Genomic DNA, 27,598 nt, shown 5'->3' on the forward strand with positions numbered 1-27,598 from the left:
CTACAGACAATTCCTTCGACCTCATGGCTTGGTTTCTGCTCTGACAACTGTGGGACCTTACATAGAAAGGTGTGTGCCTTTCCAAATCATGTCCAATCAACTGCAATTACCACAGGTGGACTCCAAGTTGTGGAAACATCTCAATTTTTTTATTTATTTTATTTTATTTTACCTTTATTTAACCAGGTAGGCAAGTTGAGAACAAGTTCTCATTTACAATTGCGACCTGGCCAAGATAAAGCAAAGCAGTTCGACAGATACAACAACACAGAGTTACACATGGAGTAAAACAAACATACAGTCAATAATACAGTATAAACAAGTCTATATACAATGTGAGCAAATGAGGTGAGAAGGGAGGTAAAGGCAAAAAAGGCCATGGTGGCAAGTTAAATACAATATAGCAAGTAAAACACTGGAATGGTAGTTTTGCAATGGAAGAATTTGCAAAGTAGAAATAAAAATAATGGGGTGCAAAGGAGCAAAATAAATAAATTTATTAAATACAGTTGGGAAAGAGGTAGTTGTTAGGGCTAAATTATAGGTGGGCTATGTACAGGTGCAGTAATCTGTGAGCTGCTCTGACAGTTGGTGCTTAAAGCTAGTGAGGGAGATAAGTGTTTCCAGTTTCAGAGATTTTTGTAGTTCGTTCCAGTCATTGGCAGCAGAGAACTGGAAAGAGAGGCGGCCAAAGAAATAATTGGTTTTGGGAGTGACTAGAGAGATATACCTGCTGGAGCGTGTGCTACAGGTGGGAGATGCTATGGTGACCAGCGAGCTGAGATAAGGGGGGACTTTACCTAGCAGGGTCTTGTAGATGACATGGAGCCAGTGGGTTTGGCGACGAGTATGAAGCGAGGGCCAGCCAACGAGAGCGTACAGGTCGCAATGGTGGGTAGTATATGGGGCTTTGGTGACAAAACGGATTGCACTGTGATAGACTGCATCCAATTTGTTGAGTAGGGTATTGGAGGCTATTTTGTAAATTACATCGCCAAAGTCGAGGATTGGTAGGATGGTCAGTTTTACAAGGGTATGTTTGGCAGCATGAGTGAAGGATGCTTTGTTGCGAAATAGGAAGCCAATTCTAGATTTAACTTTGGATTGGAGATGTTTGATATGGGTCTGGAAGGAGAGTTTACAGTCTAACCAGACACCTAAGTATTTGTAGTTGTCCACGTATTCTAAGTCAGAGCCGTCCAGAGTAGTGATGTTGGACAGGCGGGTAGGTGCAGGTAGCGATCGGTTGAAGAGCATCCATTTAGTTTTACTTGTATTTAAGAGCAATTGGAGGCCACGGAAGGAGAGTTGTATGGCATTGAAGCTTGCCTGGAGGGTTGTTAACACAGTGTCCAAAGAAGGGCCGGAAGTATACAGAATGGTGTCGTCTGCGTAGAGGTGGATCAGAGACTCACCAGCAGCAAGAGCGACCTCATTGATGTATACAGAGAAGAGAGTCGGTCCAAGAATTGAACCTTGTGGCACCCCCAGACACTGCCAAAGGTTCGGACAACAGACCCTCCGATTTGACACACTGAACTCTATCAGAGAAGTAGTTGGAGAACCAGGCGAGGCAATCATTTGAGAAACCAAGGCTGTGGTGTCTGCCGATGAGGATGTGGTGATTGACAGAGTCGAAAGCCTTGGCCAGATCAATGATCAACGGCTGCACAGTAATGTTTCTTATCGATGGCGGTTAAGATATCGTTTAGGACCTTGAGCGTGGCTGAGGTGCACCCATGACCAGCTCTGAAACCAGATTGCATAGCAGAGAAGGTATGGTGAGATTCGAAATGGTCGGTAATCTGTTTGTTGACTTGGCTTTCGAAGACCTTAGAAAGGCATGGTAGGATAGATATAGGTCTGTAGCAGTTTGGGTCAAGAGTGTCCCCCCCTTTGAAGAGGGGGATGACCGCAGCTGCTTTCCAATCTTTGGGAATCTCAGACGACACGAAAGAGAGGTTGAACAGGCTAGTAATAGGGGTGGCAACAATTTTGGCAGATAATTTTAGAAAGAAAGGGTCCAGATTGTCTAGCCCGGCTGATTTGTAGGGGTCCAGATTTTGCAGCTCTTTCAGAACATCAGCTGAATGGATTTGGGAGAAGGAGAAATGGGGAAGGCTTGGGCGAGTTGCTGTTGGGGGTGCAGTGCTGTTGACAGGGGTAGGAGTAGCCAGGTGGAAAGCATGGCCAGCAGTAGAAAAATGCTTATTGAAATTTTCAATTATGGTGGATTTATCAGTGGTGACAGTGTTTCCTATCTTCAGTGCAGTGGGCAGCTGGGAGGAGGTGTTCTTATTCTCCATGGACTTTACAGTGTCCCAGAACTTTTTTGAGTTAGTGTTGCAAGAAGCAAATTTCTGCTTGAAAAAGCTAGCCTTGGCTTTTCTAACTGCCTGTGTATAATGGTTTCTAGCTTCCCTGAACAGCTGCATATCACGGGGGCTGTTCGATGCTAATGCAGAACGCCATAGGATGTTTTTGTGTTGGTTAAGGGCAGTCAGGTCTGGGGAGAACCAAGGGCTATATCTGTTCCTGGTTCTAAATTTCTTGAATGGGGCATGTTTATTTAAGATGGTTAGGAAGGCATTTTTAAAAAATATCCAGGCATCCTCTACTGACGGGATGAGGTCAATATCCTTCCAGGATACCCCGGCCAGGTCGATTAGAAAGGCCTGCTCGCTGAAGTGTTTCAGGGAGCGTTTTACAGTGATGAGAGGAGGTTGTTTGACCGCTGACCCATTACGGATGCAGGCAATGAGGCAGTGATCGCTGAGATCTTGGTTGAAGACAGCAGAGGTGTATTTAGAGGGGAAGTTGGTTAGGATGATATCTATGAGGGTGCCCGTGTTTAAGGCTTTGGGGAGGTACCTGGTAGGTTCATTGATAATTTGTGTGAGATTGAGGGCATCAAGTTTAGATTGTAGGATGGCTGGGGTGTTAAGCATGTTCCAGTTTAGGTCGCCTAGCAGCACGAACTCTGAAGATAGATGGGGGGCAATCAGTTCACATATGGTGTCCAGAGCACAGCTGGGGGCAGAGGGTGGTCTATAGCAGGCGGCAACGGTGAGAGAATTGTTTTTAGAGAGGTGGATTTTTAAAAGTAGAAGTTCAAATTGTTTGGGTACAGACCTGGATAGTAGGACAGAACTCTGCAGGCTATCTTTGCAGTAGATTGCAACACCGCCCCCTTTGGCAGTTCTATCTTGTCTGAAAATGTTGTAGTTGGGAATTAAAATGTCTGAATTTTTGGTGGTCTTCCTAAGCCAGGATTCAGACACAGCTAGAACATCCGGGTTGGCAGAGTGTGCTAAAGCAGTGAAAAGAACAAACTTAGGGAGGAGGCTTCTAATGTTAACATGCATGAAACCAAGGCTATTACGGTTACAGAAGTCGTCAAAAGAGAGCGCCTGGGGAATAGGAGTGGAGCTAGGCACTGCAGGGCCTGGATTCACCTCTACATCACCAGAGGAACATAGGAGGAGTAGAATAAGGGTGCGGCTAAAAGCAATAAGAATTGGTCGTCTAGAACAGAGAGTAAAAGGAGGTTTCTGTGGGCGATAAAATAGCATCAAGGTATAATGTACAGACAAAGGTAAGGTAGGATGTGAATACAGTGGAGGTAAACCTAGGTATTGAGTGATGAAGAGAGAGATTGTCTCTAGAAACATCATTGAAACCAGGAGATGTCATTGCATGTGTGGGTGGTGGAACTAATAGGTTGGATAAGGTATAATGAGCAGGACTAGAGGCTCTACAGTGAAATAAGCCAATAAACACTAACCAGAACAGCAATGGACAAGACATATTGACATTAAGGAGAGGCATGCTTAGTCGAGTGATCAAAAGGGTCCAGTGAGTGGAGAGGTTGGTTGAGGGTCAATGACGATCAAGATGCACCTGAGCTCAATTTCAAGTCTCATAGCAAAGGGCATGAATACGTATGTAAATAAGATGTTTTTTTTATCGTTAATACATTTACAAAACAATCTCTAAAAACCTGCTTTCGCTTTGTCATTTTGGGGTATTGTGTGTATTTTGATGAGAAAAACGTATTTAATACATTTTAGAATAAGGCTGTTCCGTAACAAAATGTGGAAAAGGGGAAGAGGTCTGAATACTTTCCAAATACTGTCTAATGTAATGTACTCACCACTGCGTGATGTCTGTGATGACCGTGCGCTGCTTGAGGACAAAGTACCGGAGTGGAACCCAGACCAGCAGAGATACAGAGGTAACGTAGGCTATGGAAGCTGCTACCACCAACCAATAGGCAGTCAGATCTCCTCTGACATGGAGCATCAGGGAAGCAAACCTCTCCATCACCACAAACATTGGAACACTGAGACAAGCGACCTGTAACACCTCGTACACCACCAGCTTGATCATCCGCCCTGATGGCATGTCTTTAACCCTTGTTCCCCAGGGTTTAGATACAGCCCCTTCCTTTAACACCAGTCTGGTCTGAAACCCTTTCAATTCTCAGTCTGTTCTGAAACTACTCCTGTTCTCTGTCTGGACTGAAACTACTCCTGTTCTGTCTGACTGGAGCAGAAACCAGTGAACCCTCCTGTGGACTCTGCTCACCAACACTGCTTACACATCACTACGCAACATCATACGACTCAGGAAATTGTATACTTTTATTACTAAGGCAATAAGGTAGTCACGCTCAACTTTTTATGGGGTCACAAAAAGCACTCCCATACTGTACTAAGGGGGAAAATATTGTTTAACATTACCAGTGTCAACTAGATTATATATCCCAACCTAGAACATTACCCATGTCAGCTACATTACCTATAAACCTAGACCATTACCCATGTCACCTACATGACCTATCAACCTAGACCATTACCCATGTCAACTACATGACCTATCAACCTAGACCATTACCCATGTCAACTACATGACCTATCAACCTAGACCATTACCCATGTCAACTACATGACCTATCAACCTAGACCATTACCCATGTCAACTACATGACCTATCAACCTAGACCATTACCCATGTCAACTACATGACCTATCAACCTAGACCATTACCCATGTCAACTACATGACCTATCAACCTAGACCATTACCCATGTCACCTACATGACCTATCAACCTAGACCATTACCCATGTCAACTACATGACCTATCAACCTAGACCATTACCCATGTCACCTACATGACCTATCAACCTAGACCATTACCCATGTCAACTACATGACCTATCAACCTAGACCATTACCCATGTCACCTACATGACCTATCAACCTAGACCATTACCCATGTCAACTACATGACCTATCAACCTAGACCATTACCCATGTCAACTACATGACCTATCAACCTAGACCATTACCCATGTCAACTACATGACCTATCAACCTAGACCATTACCCATGTCAACTACATGACCTATCAACCTAGACCATTACCCATGTCACCTACATGACCTATCAACCTAGACCATTACCCATGTCAACTACATGACCTATCAACCTAGACCATTACCCATGTCACCTACATGACCTATCAACCTAGACCATTACCCATGTCAACTACATGACCTATCAACCTAGACCATTACCCATGTCACCTACATGACCTATCAACCTAGACCATTACCCATGTCAACTACATGACCTATCAACCTAGACCATTACCCATGTCAACTACATGACCTATCAACCTAGACCATTACCCATGTCACCTACATGACCTATCAACCTAGACCATTACCCATGTCAACTACATGACCTATCAACCTAGACCATTACCCATGTCACCTACATGACCTATCAACCTAGACCATTACCCATGTCAACTACATGACCTATCAACCTAGACCATTACCCATGTCAACTACATGACCTATCAACCTAGACCATTACCCATGTCACCTACATGACCTATCAACCTAGACCATTACCCATGTCAACTACATGACCTATCAACCTAGACCATTACCCATATCAACTACATGACCTATCAACCTAGACCATTACCCATGTCAACTACATGACCTATCAACCTAGACCATTACCCATGTCAACTACATGACCTATCAACCTAGACCATTACCCATGTCAACTACATGACCTATCAACCTAGACCATTACCCATGTCAACTACATGACCTATCAACCTAGACCATTACCCATGTCAACTACATGACCTATCAACCTAGACCATTACCCATGTCACCTACATGACCTATCAACCTAGACCATTACCCATGTCACCTACATGACCTATCAACCTAGACCATTACCCATGTCACCTACATGACCTATCAACCTAGACCATTACCCATGTCAACTACATGACCTATCAACCTAGACCATTACCCATGTCACCTACATGACCTATCAACCATGTCACCTACATGACCTATCAACCTAGACCATTACCCATGTCAACTACATGACCTATCAACCTAGACCATTACCCATGTCACCTACATGACCTATCAACCTAGACCATTACCCATGTCACCTACATGACCTATCAACCTAGACCATTACCCATGTCACCTACATGACCTATCAACCTAGACCATTACCCATGTCACCTACATGACCTATCAACCTAGACCATTACCCATGTCACCTACATGACCTATCAACCTAGACCATTACCCATGTCAACTACATGACCTATCAACCTAGACCATTACCCATGTCACCTACATGACCTATCAACCTAGACCATTACCCATGTCAACTACATGACCTATCAACCTAGACCATTACCCATGTCACCTACATGACCTATCAACCTAGACCATTACCCATGTCACCTACATGACCTATCAACCTAGACCATTACCCATGTCACCTACATGACCTATCAACCTAGACCATTACCCATGTCACCTACATGACCTATCAACCTAGACCATTACCCATGTCAACTACATGACCTATCAACCTAGACCATTACCCATGTCACCTACATGACCTATCAACCTAGACCATTACCCATGTCACCTACATGACCTATCAACCTAGACCATTACCCATGTCAACTACATGACCTATCAACCTAGAACATGATCTGTGTAAAAAGAAAAGCCAGTCATACAGAAATCATAGTAAACCACAATATTCTGGATATTTGGCTTTTAGTTTTATTGTGAATACCAATGAATAAGCATGGTTAAAATAGTAAATATTAAACAGCTGGGTACATTTAACAAAACCTTTACAACTATCATGTTTGAAAGGTAAACCCATAGAGATCCTATTAAATGACAGTTAAACCAGGCATGAAGATTGATGCTACACTTTACTGTCAGTTGATCCAATGGGCTTTATATTCTCATAAGGTCTGTTACATGCTCCGAGTAGCAGGGATGTATAGACCAGAGCTAGGGGGCAGTAGAGAATGTAGTGACAGTATAGACCAGAGCTAGGGGGCAGTAGAGAATGTAGTGACAGCATGGACCAGAGCTAGGGGGTAGTAGATGATGTAGTGACAGTATGGACCAGAGCTAGGGGGAAGTAGAGAATGTAGTGACAGTATGGACCAGAGCTAGGGGGAAGTAGAGAATGTAGTGACATTGTGGACCAGAGCTAGGGGGCAGTAGAGGATGTAGTGACAACATGGACCACAGCTAGGGGGTAGTAGAGAATGTAGTGACAAAATGGACCAGAGCTAGGGGGTAGTAGATAATGTAGTGACAGTATAGACCAGAGCTAGGGGCAGTAGAGAACGTAGTGACAGTATGGATCAGAGCTAGGGGGAAGTAGAAGATAACACAGTAGACGACATTCCCCAGACTTGAAATGACAGGATTCTTTAGTTGTATAAACATAACCTTCATCCAGACCTATTGCTCGGTTCTACTTCAGATAAATACAGTCAGAGGCCAGTCTATAAGGGGTAGTTAAGGTTAGATAAATACATTGAGATGAACAGCAGCTCCTGGATCTAAAGGGTTAAAATGAGAGAACACTTCTTATGAGCTATTTAAATATAGACCTAAAATCAGGAAGGACATCACATTCATTTTCTATCATGACAAATTCTGTAAAGTACTGTGCATGTAAAATAGCATAACAATAATCAAATATAAATTAAAACGCACAATAAAAAAAACTATCAATTTAACACTGGCAAGAGAAGCTTAAAAAGATAACAGCAGAATTAGTCAGATCCCTGGAGGCAGATCTCAAATGGAAATCTATTCCCTACATAGTTCAGTACTTTGGCCCGAGCTTCATAGGGCTGCCTCATAAGGCTCTGCTCTAGAGTAGTGTACTTCATGTCCCCAGGGACATGTGTTCACATGTCCAGGAGAGCAGGGGCAATTGCTGCTTGTTGTTTTGTTCGGGAAACACAAACACACCCCATCAGACCTGGACAGAAACACTCAGGACACTATATAATATTACTAATACATATACTATATCTCATTCACTAGTACATTATATTATACACACACTATCATATTACTAGCACAGTACATATCACGAGTACAGTACACACTACATATACAAAAATATGCGGATACCCCTTCAAACTAGTGGATTCAGCTATTTCCGCCACACCCATTACTTACAGGTGTAGAAAAATTGAGCACACAGCCATGCACTCTCAATAGACAAACATTGGCAGTAGAACGGCCTTACTGAATAGCTCAGTGACTTTCAACGTAGCACTGTCATAGGACGCCACATTTCCAACAAGTCACTTCCTCAAATTTCTCCCCTGCTAGAGCTGCCCCGGTCAACTGTAAGTGGTGTTAGTGTGACGTGGAAACTTCTAGGAGCAAAAACAGCTGCCCGAATGCATAGTGTCAACTGAAAAGTTGGTTGGAGGAGGAATAATGGTTCGGGCTCCTTCGTTCCAGTGAAGGGAAATCAACGCTGCAGCATACAATGACATTCTAGACGATTCTGTGCTTCCAACTTTGTGGCAACAGTTTGGGGAAGGCGCTTTCATGTTTCAGCATGACAATGCCCCCGTGGATAAAGCAAGGTCCATACAGAAAAGGTTTGTCGAGAACGGTGTGGAAGAACTTGACTGGCCTGCACAGAGCCCTGACCTCAAACCCATCGAACACTTTTGGGATTAATTGGAACCCCGACTGTGAGCCAGGCCTAATCACCCAACATCAGTGCCAACCTCAATAATGCGCTTGTGGCTGAATGGAAGCAAGTCCCCTCAGCAATGTTCCAACATCTAGTGGAAAGCCAGAAGAGTGGAGGCTGTTATTGCAGCAAACGGGGGACCAACTCCATATTAATGCCCATGAGCTTGGAATGAGATGTTTGAGGGAACAGGTGTCCACATACTTTAGGTCATGTAGTGTGTATGTATGCATGTATATATTTTTACTGCACTAGTCATATGATATAGTACAGTACATATGTACTGTACTATATCATATGACTAGTTCAGTATGTGTCACCAGCACAGAATATATGTACTATAATATATCATATGACTAGTACAGTATATAATCACCAGTACTGTATATATGTACTATATCATATGACTAGTATAGTATATAGAACCAGTAGAGTATAAATGTACTAGACCTTTTCATATGGCTAGTACAGCATGTCTCACCAGTACAATAAACAGTGCATTCGGAAAGTATTCAGACCTTCACTTTTTTCACATTTTGTTGTTACAACCTTTTTATAAAACAGATTACATATTTTTTTTCTTTTTTACACACAATACCCCCTAATGACAAAGAAAAAACGGTGTATTCAGACTCTTTACTCAGTACTTTGTTGAAGCACTTACAGCATTGATTACAGCCTCAAGTGTTCTTGGGTATGACTCTACAAGCTTGGCATACATGTATTTGGGGAGTTTATCCCATTCTTCTCTGCAGATCCTCTCAATCACTCAAGGACATTCAGAGACTTGCCTTGAAGCCACTCCTGCGTCGTTTTGGCTGTGTGCTTAGGGTCATTGTCCTGGAGGAAGGTGAACCTTCGCCCCAGTCTGAGGACCAGAGCACTCTGGAGCAGGTTTTCATCTCTGTACTTTACTCCATTCATCTTTTCCTCGATCCTGACTAGTCTCCCAGTCCCTGCTGCATGGTGCCAGGTTTCCTCCAGATGTGACGCTTGGCATTCAGGCAAAGAGTTCAATCTTGGTTTCATCGGACCAGAAAATCTTGTTTATCATGGTCTGAGAGTCCTTTTGGCAAATTCCAAGCGGGCTGTCATTTTACTGAGTGGCTTCGGTCCGGCAACTCTACTATAAAGGCCTGATTGGTGGAGTGCTGCAGAGACAGTTGTTTTTCTGGAAGGTTCTCCCATCTCCACAGAGGAACTCTGGAGCTCTGTCAGAGTGACCATTGGGTTCTTGGTCACCTCCCAGACCAAGGCACTTCTCCCCGATTGCTCAGTTTGGCCGGTCAGCCAGCTCTAGGAATTCTTGGTGGTTCCAAACTTCTTCCATTTAAAAATGGAGGCCACTGTGTTCTTGGGGATCTTCAATGCTGCCGAAATGTTTTGGTACCCTTCCCCAGATCTGTGTCTCAACACAATCCTGTCTCAGAGTTTCACAGACAATTCCTTCCACCTCATGGCTTGGTTTCTGCTCTGACATGCACTGTCAACTGTGGGACCATTATATAGACAGGTGTGTGCATTTTCCAAATCATGGCCAATCAATTGTATTTGGACTCCAATGAAGTTGTCGAAACATCAAGGATGATCAATTGAAACAGGATGCACCTGAGCTCAATTTCGAGTCTCATAGCAAAAGGTCTGAATACTTATGTAAATAAGGTATCTTTAAAAAAACATTTTTTTATAAAATTCTCTAAAAACCTGTTTATGCCTTGTCATTATGGGGTGTGTGTAGATTGATGAGGGGAAAAAGTAATTAATCAATTTTAGAATAAGGCTGTAACAAAATGTGGAAAATGTCAGGGGGCCTGAATACTTTCCGAATGCACTGTAGTACATCACCAGTACAGTACATTTAAACAATGTCTGCCTGTTTCACTATTTTCTCATCTTTAGTATTTCTAAAACGATGCAACGACAAGAAAGAATGAAGTAGCATAACATTGTCAGTTTCCTTTAAAAAAGAAAAGTTAAACAAGTTGCTGCTTCTCTTCATGATGTGGAACATCACTGTCTGTTCATATGCTGGACGGGCTTCATGGTTCTGCTCTTTTAGGGTGAGAGAGAGTGAGTGCGAGAGAGATGAAATGACAGAGAGAGAGAGATGAAATGGCAGAGTATGCAGAATGTGTCCATGTCTACTTGTGTATCTGTAAATGTGTACCTGTATGTGTAATTTGTAGTGTTTGTGTGGCGTGTGTAGTGTGGGTGTGTATTTTGCAGTGTGGCATGTGTATTTTGCAGTGTGGGTGTGTGGCGTGTGTAGTTTGCAGTGTGGGCGTGTGTAGTTTGCAGTGTGGGCGTGTGTAGTTTGCAGTGTGGGCGTGTGTAGTTTGCAGTGTGGGCGTGTGTAGTTTGCAGTGTGGGCGTGTGTAGTTTGCAGTGTGGGCGTGTGTAGTTTGCAGTGTGGGCGTGTGTAGTTTTGCAGTGTGGGCGTGTGTAGTTTTGCAGTGTGGGCGTGTGTAGTTTTGCAGTGTGGGTGTGTAGTTTTGCAGTGTGGGTGTGTGGCGAGTGTAGTTTGCAGTTTTGCAGTGTGGGTGTGTGGCGAGTGTAGTTTGCAGTGTGGCGTGTGTAGTGTGGGTGTGTAGTAGGCAGTGCGGGTGTGTGGCGTGTGTAGTTTGCAGTGCGGGTGTGTAGTTTGCAGTGCGCGTGTGTAGTTTGCAGTGCGCGTGTGTAGTTTGCAGTGCGCGTGTGTAGTTTGCAGTGCGCGTGTGTAGTTTGCAGTGCGCGTGTGTAGTTTGCAGTGCGCGTGTGTAGTTTGCAGTGCGCGTGTGTAGTTTGCAGTGTGGCGTGTGTAGTTTGCAGTGTGGCGTGTGTAGTTTGCAGTGTGGCGTGTGTAGTTTGCAGTGTGGCGTGTGTAGTTTGCAGTGTGGCGTGTGTAGTTTGCAGTGTGGCGTGTGTAGTTTGCAGTGTGGCGTGTGTAGTTTGCAGTGTGGCGTGTGTAGTTTGCAGTGTGGCGTGTGTAGTTTGCAGTGTGGCGTGTGTAGTTTGCAGTGTGGCGTGTGTAGTTTGCAGTGTGGCGTGTGTAGTTTGCAGTGTGGCGTGTGTAGTTTGCAGTGTGGCGTGTGTAGTTTGCAGTGTGGCGTGTGTAGTTTGCAGTGTGGCGTGTGTAGTTTGCAGTGTGGCGTGTGTAGTTTGCAGTGTGGCGTGTGTAGTTTGCAGTGTGGCGTGTGTAGTTTGCAGTGTGGCGTGTGTAGTTTGCAGTGTGGCGTGTGTAGTTTGCAGTGTGGGTGTGTGGCGTGTGTAGTTTGCAGTGTGGGTGTGTGGTGTGTGCAGTTTGTAGTATGGGTGTGTGGCGTAGTGTGAAGCGTGGCGTAGTGTGAACATGGCGTGTAGCATGGCGTAGCGTAATGTGTGCATGGAGTGTGCGCGTGGCGTGTTGCGTGGCGTGTAGCGGGGCGTGTAGTAGCGTGGCGTGTAGCATGGCGTAGCGTGGCGTAGCGTGTAGCATGGCGTAACGTGTAGCATGGCGTAGTGTGCGTAGTGTTTTCTATAGAAGAGCCTTCTCGGGGTAGGGGTGCTGCTGTGTGTCAGGTGGGTGTGGAAGGCTCTGGCCAGGGTTGGGGATGGAGCTGTAGCCGGATGGCTGATTGGCTGGAGGCTGGTAGGACAAGCCCTCTGCAGCTGGACTGTAGACTGGAGGCTGGCCCATGTACATATGGACATCACTAGAACACACACACACAGCAGGTTAAAGGATCTACAGTAGGTAAAGTCTACCCAAACGGAGCTGACGGATGTCTGTTAGCGTCGCTCTTTATGTAGTTCTATGTATATTTGTGCGGTTGAATTTTTGGAACGCAAAGCAAACGGACTTCCATCAGCTCCATTTGTGAAGATTCCTTTAGGGTTAGGTGTGTGTGAATGGTTGTTAGGACAGTTACCTGGGTGCTGGCTGGCCAGTCTGTAGCTGCTCCAGAGGAACACTGTATCCCTGCTGAACCCCTCCTGGACCGCTCATCCCATAGGACCCTCCAGACTGACCCGGGTACACCTGGGGGAACAAACACAGAATACTAGAGATATAGATATCTATCTATCTATCTATCTATCTATCTATCTATCTATCTATCTATCTATCTATCTATCTATCTATCTATCTATCTATCTATCTATCTATATATATATATATATATATATATCTATCTATATATACAGTTGAAGTCAGAAGTTTACATACACCTTAGCCAAACACCTTTAAAATCAGTTTCACAATTCCTGACATTTAATCCTAGTAAAATTACCTGTCTAAAGGTCGCAGTTGTAAATGAGAACTTGTTCTCAACTAGCCTACCTGGTTAAATAAAGGTGAAATAAAAAAAATAAAAAAAAGTTAGAATCACCACTTTATTTTAAGAACGTGAAACCTCCAAATAATAGTAGAGAGAATTATTTTTTTCAGATTTGATTTCTTTTATCACATTCCCAGTGGGTCAGAAGTTTACATACACTCAATTAGTATTTGGTAGCATTGCCTTTAAATTGTTCAATTTGGGCAAACGTTTCAGGTAGCCTTCCACAAGCTTCCCACAATAAGTTGGGTGAATTTTGGCCCATTCCTCCTGACAGAACTGGTGTAACTGAGTCAGGTTTGTAGGCCTCCTTGCTCACACGCTTTTTCAGTTCTGCCCACACATTTTCTATAGGACTGAGGTCAAAGGCTTTGTGATGGCCACTCCAATACCTGGACTTTGTTGTCCTTAAGCCATTTTGCCACAACTTTGGAAATATGCTTGGGGTCATTGTCCATTTGGAAGACGCATTTGCGACCAAGCTTTAACTTCCTGACTGATGTCTTGAGATGTTGCTTCACTATATCCACGTAATTTTCCCTCCTCATGATGACATCTATTTTGTGAAGTGCACCAGTCCTTCCTGCAGCAAAGCATCCCCACAACATGATGCTGCAAAGCAGCCCTCTCCTGTACTTCCTGTTCACCCATGACTGCGTGGCCATGCACGCCTCCAACACAATCATCAAGTTTGCAGACGACACTAAAGTGGTAGGCTTGATTACGAACAATGACGAGATGGCCTACAGGGAGGTGGTGAGGGCCCTCGGATCAGGGAAATAACCTCACACTCAATGTCAACAAAACAAAGGAGAGGATTGTGGACTTCAGAAAACAGCAGAGGGAGCAGCACCCTATCTACATCGACGGGACAGTACTGGAACAGGTGGAAAGTTTTAAGTTCCTCGGCGTACACATCACGGACAAACTGAAATGGTCCACACATACAGACAGCGTGGTGAAGAAGGTGCAGCAGCGCCTCTTCAACCTCAGGAGGCTGAAGAAATTCAGCTTGTCACAGATGCACAATCGAGAGCATCCTGTCGGGCTGCATCACCACCTGGTACGGCAACTGCTCCTCCCACAACCGTAAGGCTCTCCAGAGGGTAGTGAGGTCTGTACAACATCACCGGACCAGGGGCAAACTGCCCTCAAGGACACCTACACCACCCAATGTCACAGGAAGGCCAAAAAGATCATCAAGGACAACAACCACCCGAGCCACTGCCTGTTCACCCCGCTATCATCCAGAAGGCGAGGTCAGTACAGGTGCATCAAAGCTGGGACCGAGAGACTGAAAAACAGCTTCTATCTCAAGGCCATCAGACTGTTAAACAGCCACCACTAACATTGAGTGGCTGCTGCCAACATACTGACTCATCTCTAGCCACTTTAATAATACATTTGTAATAAATGTATCACTAGCCACTTTAAACAATGCACACTTTATTTAATGTTTACAAACTCTACATTACTCATCTCATATGTATATAAATGTACTCTATACCATCTACTGCATCTTGCCTATGCCGTTCGGCCATCACTCATTCATATATTTTTTTTTGTACATATTCTTATTAATTCCTTTACACTTGTGTGTATAAGGTAGTTGTTGTGAAATTGTTAGGTTAGATAACATTTTAGATATTAGAAGCACAAGCATTCCGCTACACTCGCATTAACATCTGCTGACCATGTGTATGTGACAAATAACATTTTATTGGATTCTGTGCTTCACAGTTTGGATGGTGTTCTTCGGCTTGCAAGTCTCCCCCTTTTTCCTCCAAACATAACGATGGTCATTATGGCCCAACAGTTCTATTATTGTTTCATCAGACCAGAAGACATTTCTCCAAAAAGTGCAATATTTGTCCCCATGTGCAGTTGCAAACTGTAGTCTGGATTTTCTATGGCGGTTTTGGAGCAGTGGCTTCAGGTTATGTCGATATAGGACTCGTTTCACTGTGGATATAGATACTTTTGTACCGGTTTCCTCCAGCATCTTCACAAGGTGTTGTAACTTTAATGTGTTAGAGTTAAAGTTTAAATTAATTCATGGAGCTGTATCTGAATATATTTCTTTACAGTTATTTACATATGTAATTGTATTGGTTAGTATTGAATTACGCTTTTGACTGCAAGTTCCAGAATGCCTTGCGACAGGAATGAGAGAGATAATGCGCCAGTTATGTGCAGGTGCAAAGTGATAAAGCTGATTTTCCGCTAGCATCTTACCTGCATTGCTCTGTAGAATCTAAAGTTGTTAAATGTAACGTGAACAAGTATTATTACTAAAATAAGCTTTCATTTCAAACCCGACGTCCCGAGTCATTACTTTGAAGACAGTTAATCTAAAACAAGGTCCTTTGCTGTTGTTCTGGGATTGATTTGCACTTTTCGCACCAAAGTACGTTCATCTCTAGGAGACAGAATGTGTCTCCTTCCTTAGTGGTATGACGGCTGCGTGGTCCCACGGTGTTTATACTTGCGTAGTATTGTTTGTAGAGATGAACGTAGTACCTTCAGGCGTTTGGAAATCGCTCCCAAGGATTAACCAGATTTGGTGGTCTACAAATTTTTCCTAAAATCTTGGCCACACTCCCCGTGGAGGCAGCAGCAGCAGGAGAGGCAGCGGTACCTGGAGAGATGGACTTGGGAGGAGATTCTGGGCGGCAAGGGACCCTGGACACAAGCAGGGGAATATCGCCGCCCTAAAGCAGAGCTGGAGGCAGCGAAAGCGGAGAGGCGCTGGTATGAGGAGGAAGCACGGCAGCGCGGCTGGAAGCCGAGAGGCAGCCCCAAACATTTCTTGGGGGGGGCACACGGGGAGTGTGGCTAAGTCAGGTAGGAGACCTGCTTACCGGAGAGCGAGAGGGACCGGGCAGGCACCGTGTTATGCGGTGGTGCGCAAGGTGTCCCCGGTGCTTGTGCATAGCCCGGTGCGGTACATTCCAGCTCCTCGTATCGGCCGGGCTAGAGTGGGCATCGAGCCAGGTGCCATGAAGCCGGCTCTACGAATCTGGTCCCCAGTGCATCTCCTTGGGCCGGCGTACATGGCACCAGCCTTACGCATGGTGTCCCCGGTTCGCCAGCACAGCCCAGTGCGGGGCTATTCCACCTCGCCGCACTGGCCTGGCTACAGGGAGCATTCAACCAGGTAAGGTTGGGCAGGCAGGCTTGGTGCTCAAGAGCTCCAGTGCGCCTGCACGGTCCGGTCTATCCGGTGCCACCTCCACGCACCAGCCCTCCGGTGGCAGCCCCCCGCACCAGGCTCTCTGTCTTCTCCCTACAGGTGCTCCTGCCTGCCCGGCGCCGCCGGAGCCTCCCGCCTGCCCGGCGCCGCCCGTTCGGGACCCATTTCTAGGGTCCCCAGTCAGAGGTCGTCGGCGAGGGTCGCCGCTCGTAAGAGGCCACGGAGGCGGACAATGAGGCAGAGGAAAAACTGTGGTGAAGTGTGGTCCACGCCCACCCACACCCTCCCCTATTAGGTTCAGGTTTTGCGGCAGGAGTCCGCACCTTTGGAATGGGGGGGGGGGGGGGGGGGGGGGGGGGGGGTACTGTCACGTTCTGACCTTGAATCCTTTGTTTTGTCTTTATTTAGTATGGTCAGGGCGTGAGTGGGGGTGGGCAGTCTGTTAGTATTTCTATATTTTCTATTTCTGTGTTTGGCCTGATATGGTTCTCAATCAGAGGCAGCTGTCTATCGTTGTCCCTGATTGAGAACCATATTTAGGTAGCCTGTTTTCCTTTTGTGTTTAGTGGGTGGTTATTTTCAGTCTGTGTGTCTGTACCAGATAGAACTGTTTCGGTTTTCATTTTGTTATTTTGTATTTGTAAAGTGTTCAGTTTGATTAAAAAAAAGGATGAACACTTACCACGCTGCGCTTTGGTCCTCTCCTTCCAACGACGACAACCGTTACATTAACATAAGTATTTGGTACATCAGAAAAGCAGAACTTAATATTTGGTACAGAAACCTTTGTTTGCATTTACGGAGCCACTCCTTAGTTGCCCTGGCTGTGTGTTTCGGGTCGTTGTCATGCTGGAAGACCCAGCCACGACCCATCTTCAATGCTCTTACTGAGGGAAGGAGGTTGTTGGCCAAGATCTTGCAATACATGGCCCCATCCATCCTCCCCTCAATACGGTGCAGTCGTCCTGTCCCCTTTGCAGAAAAGCATCCCCAAAGAATGATGTTTCCACCTCCATGCTACACGGTTGGGATGGTGTTCTTGAGGTTGTACTCATACTTCTTCTTCCTCCAAACACGGCGAGTGGAGTTTTTACCAAAAAGCTCTATTTTTGTCTCATCAGACCACATGACCTTCTCCCATTCCTCCTCTGGATCATCCAGATGGTCATTGGCAAACTTCAGACGGGCCTGGACATGTGCTGGCTTGAGCAGGGGGACTTTGCGTGCGCTGCAGAATTTTAATCCATGACGGCGTAGTGTGTTACTAATGGTTTTCTTTGAGACTGTGGTCGATGTGTTCCTGGTTCAAGCCCAGGTAGGGGCGAGGAGAGGGACAGAAGCTATACTGTTACACTGGCAATACTAAAGTGCCTATAAGAACATCCAATAGTCAAAGGTATTTGAAATACAAATGGCAGAGAGAGAAATAGTCCCATAAATACTATATTAACTACAACCGGAAACCTCTTATCTTGGAATATTGAAGTCTCATGTTAAAATGAACCACCAACTTTCATATGTTCTCATGTTCTGAGCAAGGAACTTAAACGTTAGCTTTTTTACATGGCACATATTGCACTTTTACTTTCTTTGTTTTTGCATTATTTAAATCAAATTGAACATGCTTCATTATTTATTTGAGGCTAAATTGATTTTTATTGATGTATTATATGAAGTTAAAAATAAGTGTTCATTCAGTATTGTTGTAATTGTCATTATTACAAAAAAATTAAATAAAATATTTATTTAAATCAGCCGATGAATCGGTATCGGCCTTTTTTGGTCCTCCAATAATCGGTATCGGCGTTGAAAAATCATAATCGGTCGACCTCTAATAAGGACAAAATGTGGAACAAGTCAAGGGTTCTGAATACCAAACGTATAGACCAAACGTTACCTCATTAAAAAGTTGAAGGTGGTCTTGTCAAATAGCTGTATTTCATCCTTACTACTATCACAAACTGGTGGTGGTCGTCTGCTAAGTCAGTAATTACTTCCCTGTAGCTAACCAGTCACCACCAGCCTTCTAGTGCCTGGTTAAGAAACAAGCTGATTTACCAAATTAAAATATACAGGTTCTGTAGTCTCTCTCAACCCTCCCACGTTACCATTGCCTTTCATATACAGGTTCTGTAGCCAACTCCCCCTCTTTTCCTTAGAGAAAACTGTGTTTTCGTTCAACAATGTTTAAAATACATTTATAAAATGTGTTTAATTGAACCCATATTTTAACTAGGCAAGTCAGTTAAGAACAAATTCTTATTTACAATGACGGCCAACCCCGGCCAAACCCGGAAGATGCTGGGCCAATTGTGCACCGCCCTATGGGACTCCAATCACAGCCGGATTTGATACTGCCTGGATTCAAACCAGGGACTGAGTGACTCCTTTTGCACTGAGATGCAGTGCCTTAGACCACTGCACCACTCGGGAACCAGCAATACATTTTTATCTTTCTACCGTGCATTTGTGGGCCGTATTTTGAGAAAGAACGAGAGAGGGCAAGAAAGAGAGAGAGATGAGTGACCTACCTGTTGTGCTGCGTTGGCAGATTGATGCATGTAATACTGCTGGGTCTGTAGCTTTGTGTACATGGCATAGTCCTCATTCATAAGCTTAGCATAAAGAGACAGAGCCTCCATCAACTTCACATTCAGCTCTGACAGCTCTGAATGCTTCCTGAAACACAGGAGTCAGTCAGTCAGCCAAGCAACCAGTCAGTAAGTCAGTCAGTCAGCCAGTCAGCCAAGCAACCAGTCAGTCAGTCAGCCAAGCAACCAGTCAGTCAGTCAGCCAAGCAACCAGTCAGTCAGTCAGCCAAGCAACCAGTCAGTCAGTCAGTCAGTCAACCAGTCAGTCAGTCAGTCAGTCAGCCAAGCAACCAGTCAGTCAGTCAGTCAGTCAGTCAAGCAACCAGTCAGTCAGTCAGTCAGTCAGTCAAGCAACCAGTCAGTCAGTCAAGCAACCAGTCAGTCAGCCAAGCAACCAGTCAGTCAGCCAAGCAACCAGTCAGTCAGCCAAGCAACCAGTCAGTCAGCCAAGCAACCAGTCAGTCAGCCAAGCAACCAGTCAGTCAGCCAAGCAACCAGTCAGTCAGTCAGCCAGCTAAGCAACCAGTCAGTCAGTCAGTCAGTCAGCCAAGCAACCAGTCAGTCAGTCAGTCAGTCAGCCAAGCAACCAGTCAGTCAGTCAGTCAGTCAGCCAAGCAACCAGTCAGTCAGTCAGTCAGTCAGCCAAGCAACCAGTCAGTCAGTCAGTCAGTCAGCCAAGCAACCAGTCAGTCAGTCAGTCAGTCAGCCAAGCAACCAGTCAGTCAGTCAGTCAGTCAGCCAAGCAACCAGTCAGTCAGTCAGTCAGTCAGCCAAGCAACCAGTCAGTCAGTCAGTCAGTCAGCCAAGCAACCAGTCAGTCAGTCAGTCAGTCAGCCAAGCAACCAGTCAGTCAGTCAGTCAGTCAGCCAAGCAACCAGTCAGTCAGTCAGTCAGCCAAGCAACCAGTTAGTCAGTCAGCCAAGCAACCAGTCAGTCAGTCAGCCAAGCAACCAGTCAGTCAGTCAGCCAAGCAACCAGTCAGTCAGTCAGCCAAGCAACCAGTCAGTCAGTCAGCCACGCAACCAGTCAGCCAGTCAGCCAAGAAACCAGTCAGCCAACCAGTCAGTCAACCAACCAACCAGTCAGTCAACCAACCAACCAGTCAGTCAACCAACCAGTCAGTCAACCAACCAGTCAGTCAGTCAACCAACCAGTCAGTCAACCAACCAGTCAGTCAGTCAGTCAACCAACCAGTCAGTCAGTCAGTCAACCAACCAGTCAACCAACCAGTCAGTCAGTCAGTCAACCAACCAGTCAACCAACCAGTCAGTCAGTCAGTCAACCAACCAGTCAACCAACCAGTCAGTCAGTCAGTCAACCAACCAGTCAACCAACCAGTCAGTCAGTCAGTCAACCAACCAGTCAACCAACCAGTCAGTCAGTCAGTCAACCAACCAGTCAACCAACCAGTCAGTCAGTCAGTCAACCAACCAGTCAACCAACCAGTCAGTCAGTCAGTCAACCAACCAGTCAACCAACCAGTCAGTCAGTCAGTCAACCAACCAGTCAGTCAGTCAGTCAGTCAACCAACCAGTCAGTCAGTCAGTCAGTCAACCAACCAGTCAGTCAGTCAGTCAGTCAACCAACCAGTCAGTCAGTCAGTCAACCAACCAGTCAGTCAGTCAGTCAGTCAACCAACCAGTCAGTCAGTCAACCAACCAGTCAGTCAGTCAGTCAACCAACCAGTCAGTCAACCAACCAGTCAGTCAGTCAACCAGTCAGTCAACCAACCAGTCAGTCAGTCAGTCAACCAACCAGTCAACCAACCAGTCAGTCAGTCAGTCAACCAACCAGTCAGTCAGTCAGTCAGTCAACCAACCAGTCAGTCAGTCAACCAACCAGTCAGTCAGTCAGTCAGTCAACCAACCAGTCAGTCAACCAACCAGTCAGTCAGTCAACCAGTCAGTCAGTCAACCAACCAGTCAGTCAACCAACCAGTCAGTCAACCAACCAGTCAGTCAACCAACCAGTCAGTCAACCAACCAGTCAGTCAACCAGTCAGTCAGCAAGGTGTAAGCTGAATACCGTACCTGTCAGTGCTCTCAAGCTTCTGATCAATGAGGGGACACATCTGGTTGCAGGCACCTTAGCAGAACAAGAAACACAATGTTATGTAATGTTTTGTAACTGTATAGTGCATTCTAAATGCAACTAGTGTTTTAATTAAGAAACAAGTTAAATAAATTATTAATGACAGTAGTTAGTCAGTCTTACCCACTAGATGCAAGAGTCAGTCAGTCAGTCAGTCAGTCAGTCAGTCAGTCAATCTTAGCCTCTAGCTGTAGAAGTTAGCCATTCAGTCTTAGCCCCTAGCTGTAGGAGTTAGTCATTCTTACCGTTTAGCTGTAAGAGTTAGTCAGTCTTACTAACTACCTCTTACAGCTAGTGTGTTAGTTGGGTAAGAATGACAAACTAGCTAACTAACCCTCTAGCTGTAAGAGTTAGTCATTCTTACCCTTAGCCTGTGTTCGTAATGGCTGCTCAGTGAAACGACCTGTCCTGATTTGTCATAGACAATTGCTAAAAAAAAAACTTTAATGAGCAAGCCTTCCTTCATGACCTGGTCTCTGTAAAATTGTATAGAATCAGCTTGACGTTTGGACCTTCTTTTTTAATATTTTTAATGGTATTGTTAACAAACACGCCCCCATAAAGAAAATTCGAATTAAAAAACAGGTTCAGCCCCTGGTTCGACCGTGATCTTGCAGAGTTACTCCACCTCAAGAATTGCATTGGCGAAAGGCTCAGCAAACGCATACTCAGAATGACTGGTTCTCATCCAGGCAAATGAGGAATAAGTGCACTCAGGCTATCCGGAAGGCGAAATTTAGATACTTTAAGAAGCAGTTCTCTCTCTGTGGGTCTAACCTCAAGAAGTTCTGGAAAACGGTTAAAGACCTGAAGAATAAACTCTCCTCACAGCTGCCCATGTCCCTTAATGTTGATGTGGTTGTTACTGACAAGAAGCACATGGCTGAGCTCTTTAATCACCACTTCATTAAGTCAGGATTCCTATTTGACTCAGCCATGCCTCCTTGACTGTCCAACATTTCCTCATCTCCCACCCCTTCTAATGAGACTAACCCCGATGTTTCTCCAGCTTTTTCCACTGCCCTGCTACAAAGTTTCTCCCTGAAGGCAGTCACTGAATCCGGGGTGCTAAAGGAGCTCTGTAAACTTGACCCCAGAGAAACATCTGGGTCAGATGGTTTAGACCCTTTCTTCTTTAAGGTTGCTGCCCCTATCATCGCAAAGCGTCTCTCCTTTCTGGGGAGGTTCCAATGGCTTGGAAGGCAGCCACAGTTCGTCCTTTATTTAAAGGGGGAGATCAAGCTGATCCTAACTGTTATAGGCCTATTTCTATTTTGCCCTGTTTATCAAAAGTGTTGGAAAAACTTGTCAATTATCAACTGACTGGCTTTCTTGACTGGCTTTCTTGATGCCTTGAAATATTTTCTCTGGTATGCAATCCGGTTTCAGCTCAGGTTATGGATGTGTCACTGCAACCCTAAAAAGGTCCTCAATGATGTCACCATTGACCTTGATTCTAAGAAATGTTGCTATTTTTATTGACTTTGCCAAAGCTTTCGATATGGTAGACCATTCAATTCTTGTGGGCCGTCTGAGGAGTATTGGTGTCTGAGGGGTTTTTGGCCTGCTTTGCTAACTACCTCAAAGAGTGCAGTGTATGAAGTCAGAAAATCTGCTGTCTCAGCCACGGCATGTTACCAAGAGAGTACCCCAAGGCTCAATCCTAGGCCCCACACTCTTCTCAATTTACATCAACAACATAGCTCAGGCAGTAAGAAGCTCTCTCATCCATTTATATGCCGATGATACAGTCTTATACTCAGCTGGCCCCTCCCCGGAATTTGTGTTAAATGCTCTACAACAGAGCTTTCTTACTGTCCATCAAGCTTTCTCTACCCTTAACCTTGATCTGAACACCTCCAAAACAAAGGTCATGTGGTTTGGTAAGAAGAATGCCCCTCTCCCCATCAGTGTGATTACTACCTCTGAGGGTTTAGAGCTCGAGGTAGTCACCTCATACAAGTACTTGGGAGTGTGGCTAGATGGTACACTGTCCTTCTCTCAGCACATATCAAAGCTGCAGGCTAAAGTTACATCTAGACTTGGTTTCCTCTATTGTGATTGCCCATCTTTCACTCCAGCTGCCAAACTAAGCCTGATTCAGACGATCATCCTACGCATGCTAGATTACAGAGACATAATTTTTAGATCGGCAGGTAAGGGTGCTCTCGAGCAGCTAGATGTTCTTTACCATTCGGCTATCAGATTTGCCACCAATGCTCCTTATAGGACTGTATACCCGTCGCAAGACCAACAGGTTGATGCTTATTTATAAAAAACCCTCTTAGGCCTCACTCCCCCCTATCTGAGATATCTACTGCAGCACTCATCCTCCACATACAACACCAGCTCTGCCAGTCACATTATGTTAAAGGTGCCCAAAGCACACATCCATGGGTCACTCCTTTTCAGTTTGCTGCAGCTAGCGACTGGAACGACCTGCAACAAACACTCAAACTGGACAGTTTTATCTCAATCTCTTTATTCAAAGACTCAATCATGGACACTCTTACTGACAGTTGTGGCTGCTTTGTGTGATGCATTGTTCTCTCTACCTTCTTGCCCTTTGTGTTGTTGTCTGTGCCCAATAATATTTGTACCATGTTTTGTGCTGCTACCATGTGTTGCTACCATGTTGTTGTCATGTTGTGATGCTACCATGCTGTGTTGTCATGTGTTGCTGCCTTACTATGTTATTGTCTTAGGTCTCTCTTTATGTAGTGTTGTCTCTTGTCGTGATGTGTGTTTTGTCCCCTCTTTATTATTTATAATCCCAGTCCCCGTCCCCGCAGGACGCCTTTTGCCTTGTGGTGGGCCGTCCTTGTAAATAAGAATTTGTTCTTAACTAACTTGCCTAGTTAAATAAAAGGTTAAATAAGATAAATAAAATACCCTCTAGCTGTAAGAGTTAGTCAGTCTTACCCTCTAGATCAGGCCTGGGCAATTATTTTCCCAGTATGACTGTTGACAGATATATCTACTGTAACTCCTAATCTTTGGAAAGTTTTGTTCATCGAGAGATGCATAGAACCTCGTCAGTGACATTGTTTTGACTAGTTCTCCAATCACTGCATCAGACCGATCAGCTCAAGTTGCAAGTCAGTGGGAGCGTGGTCCACAATGAAGGTGAAATGAGAGGAAACCAACCGCATGTCATTTTCCAACACTTTGAAATCCTCAAAACTATGAGAAAAAAACTCCCTGTTCAAAGCACGCAGCAGCAATGTATAATTCTCCCCCTGGTCATCTGATAGGGAACAGACTAGTAGTGTCAAAAAGTGGGTGAGATTGTTGGCTTCTACTTGGCAGGCCAGGAGGAGTAATTTTCCCTTGAAGGCTTTAACAAGGCTGTACATCTGAAGGCCCTTCCCTTGTAGTTTGGAAATCAGTTCATTCATGAGTGCCATGATGAAGGCATGATTGATGGTAAAGGCAAAATCAGCCAAACATTCTTTAACTTGCTGGTGAGGGAAATCCACATATTTTCCTTTCATTTGCAAAAACTCAGCAATCTCCAACTTCAGGTCCCACATCCTTTAAGCACCTTCCCCAAACTCAGCCATCTCACGTTTGTGTGGTAGGGGAGATCTACATGACCCAAACTCGTCTCTTCCAACAGTGAGACAAACAGCCTGTGGTTTAAAGTTTACTACTTCAGTGAATATATCCACAACATGGCTCATTTTCAGAACACATTGACAAAGCAGCTCCTGATGAATAATGCAATGCAGGAAATTACCCTTGATCATTTTCTGATCTGGGTTCAGCTCAGCAATTTGATCTTGTATCTTTTTCAAAAGGTCAATGTTTTTTCCTGTCAAGTTTGGGCACCAATCAGTGGTCACACTGGATAACTTTTCAAAACTCAGTCACACTTTTTAACCTCCTCAAATAAATCTTTCCCTGTGGTTGTGCTCTTCATTGACTGCACTGAAACAAGCTCCTCTGTAATTTCAAAGTCTGGGGTTATGCCTCGTAAGAATATCAACAACTGAGCCGTGTCACATGCATCACTGCTCTCATCCAGGGCCAAGGAGAAATCCTTTACCTTGTCTTTCAACTGTGGTTATATATTCTCTGCGATGTCCTCAACACGATGTGTCACCGTTCGTCTTGACAGGGAAACAATTTTCAAACAGCTTTCTTGTCGGGGCAAAGTATTGCTGCAGAGTCAATTAAACATTCTGTAATGAATTCTAACTCAGCGAATGGCTTGCTATGTTTAGCAATTTTGTGGGACAGTACATATCTAGCTATCGCAATTCTGTTTGAATGAATGCAGTTTTGTGAAAACTCCTTGCTGCTTTTGCAACTGAGAAAGTAACTCTTTTGATGCAATTGCCCTCTGCTCAGAAGACATATTCCAATATTTCTCTGCATGCTTCGTCCGGATGTGTTGGGACAAGTTCTAGTCATTCAAGACAACAATGCTAACTTTGGACACAGCTTTCCCTGGTACCTCAAATAAATATTTTGATGTACACTCTTGCTGGAACACCCTACATTCATTGTCTAATTACCCCAAAAACTAATTTTTGGGCCAATTTCTAGCGAGCTACTATTTGTAAGTGTGAAGTCAGCCTGTCAGTCACTGTCTGGTCTTTTTTATAAAAAAAATAAATAATTTTACACCTTTATTTAACTAGGCAAGTCAGTTAAGAACACATTCTTATTTTCAATGACGGCCTAGGAACAGTGGGTTAACTGCCTGTTCAGGGGCAGAACGACAGCTGGGGGGTTTGAACTTGCAACCTTTCGGTTACTAGTCCAACGCTCTAACCACTAGGCTACCCTGCCGCCCCGTCTTTGTGCAGTTGTTATTTATACGTGCCTTTTTATTTTAATTTCACCGTTATTTAACCAGGTAAGCCAGTTGAGAACAAGTTCTCATTTACAACTGCGACCTTGCCAAGATAAAGCATAGCAGTGCGACACAAACAACACAGAGTTACACATAAGCAAACGTACAGTCAATAACACAAAATAAATGAAAGATGTTTCTATTTATGTACAGTGTGTGCAAATGTAGAAGAGTAGGGAGGTAGGCAATAAATAGGCCCTAGAGGCAAAATAATTACAATTTAGCATTAATACTGGAGTGATAGATGTGCAGATGATGATGTGCAAGTAGAGCTACTGGGGTGCAAAAGAGCAAGAAGGTAAGTAATAATATGGGGATGAGGCAGTCGGGTGTGCTATTTACAGATTGGCTGTGTACAGGTACAGTGATCGGTAAGCTGCTCTGACAGCTGATGCTTAAATTTAGTGAGGGAGATATGAGTCTCCAGCTTCAGTGATTTTTGCAATTTGTTCCAGTCATTGGCAGCAGAGAACTGGAAGGAAAGGCAGCAAAAACAAGTGTTGGCTTTGGGGATGACCAGTGCAATATACCTGCCGGAGCGCGTGCTACGGGTGGGTGTTGCTATGGTGACCAGTGAGCTGAGATAAGGCGGGCATTTAACTAGCAAAATGTCCCACAAGCGGTGGTAATTAAATCATTACACAAATACAAGTATTCATTGGTCTTTTAATTTGAATAACAAATACTTAAAAAAAAAAAACTTTACTATCGCAAATTCTTTATGTGATCTGAGCATGATTCCACGGGCAGTATTGAATCAGGTCGCGGGCCACATAGGGCCCCCGGACCGGCCTTTGCCCAGGCCTGCTCAAGCTGTAAGAGTTAGTCAGTTTCTCCGTATACAAAAACGTAATATTGTGACTCACCACCTGGATTCGGTCTTATGTAGCAACATTTGAATTTCTGTTTTTACAAACGGATAAATGTAGAGACTCCGAGCTACAAAATGGTATATCATACACTGCATTTGAGTAAACAATGGGAAAGTAATTGAAAGTTGATACACTTGTAAACTCACTTTTGAGAAAACGGTCTTTCAATGTTTTGGCACTACTATAGGAGAGCCCTTCTTTGTCTACACCCATTCAGCATTGTTCACACTCTCTTAAGCCTTAGACCCACCCATCTCTTTAAGGGTTGATCCAACCATTTTGTACTATCTTACCAGCTACTTCCAGACATCTAAGAGAGAGAGAGAACAGCTCACTGAACATTACTCACCCTTGCAGAGCTGGTTAGGCTGTTACAGTATGTTATCCAGCGCGTTGGTGACCGCAACTGTGCTGTCACATTGTTCGTTCGTAAATTCAGAGCACACTGGACGCTCTGACTTAACGACAGTCAAGCACCCAAGCTAACTGGCTAACATTGGCTAGCTACTTCCAGACACATAATGAGAGAACACCCCACTGACTATTTTACTCCCCCTAGCAGAGCTGGTTAGGCTGTTTTCCAGAGCGTTGGTGACTAACAGTGCTG

General features: G+C 44.6%; 2 protein-coding genes across 6 annotated transcripts in view; both read right to left on the reverse strand.

Moving 5' to 3' along the window:
• The window catches only part of LOC110530904 (transmembrane protein 236-like), a 30,730-nt gene extending 22,017 nt beyond the window's left edge, over window positions 1–8,713 (reverse strand). The window contains exons 1-2 of one of the 2 annotated variants that reach the window (XM_036986801.1): window positions 6,878–8,712; window positions 4,154–6,358 (exon numbers count right to left, since the gene is read on the reverse strand). In XM_036986801.1, the coding sequence (XP_036842696.1) occupies window positions 4,154–4,404 (251 nt within the window). In that variant the 5' untranslated portion in view covers window positions 4,405–6,358; window positions 6,878–8,712. Of the gene's footprint in view, window positions 1–4,153 lie in introns of both variants that reach the window. The other variant, XM_021614204.2, reaches the window with a different exon arrangement.
• Window positions 8,714–12,397: 3,684 nt separating this feature from the next.
• The window catches only part of stam (signal transducing adaptor molecule (SH3 domain and ITAM motif) 1), a 41,499-nt gene continuing 26,298 nt past the window's right edge, over window positions 12,398–27,598 (reverse strand). For all 4 annotated transcript variants that reach the window (XM_036986804.1, XM_036986803.1, XM_036986802.1 and 1 more), the window contains 4 exons: window positions 21,198–21,252; window positions 19,108–19,255; window positions 12,976–13,085; window positions 12,398–12,759 (listed from right to left, as the gene is read on the reverse strand). In XM_036986804.1, the coding sequence (XP_036842699.1) occupies window positions 12,582–12,759; window positions 12,976–13,085; window positions 19,108–19,255; window positions 21,198–21,252 (491 nt within the window). In that variant the 3' untranslated portion in view covers window positions 12,398–12,581. The remainder of the gene's footprint in view (window positions 12,760–12,975; window positions 13,086–19,107; window positions 19,256–21,197; window positions 21,253–27,598) is intronic.

Source organism: Oncorhynchus mykiss, chromosome 8, assembly GCF_013265735.2.
Source record: "Oncorhynchus mykiss isolate Arlee chromosome 8, USDA_OmykA_1.1, whole genome shotgun sequence".
NCBI lineage: Eukaryota > Metazoa > Chordata > Actinopteri > Salmoniformes > Salmonidae > Oncorhynchus > Oncorhynchus mykiss.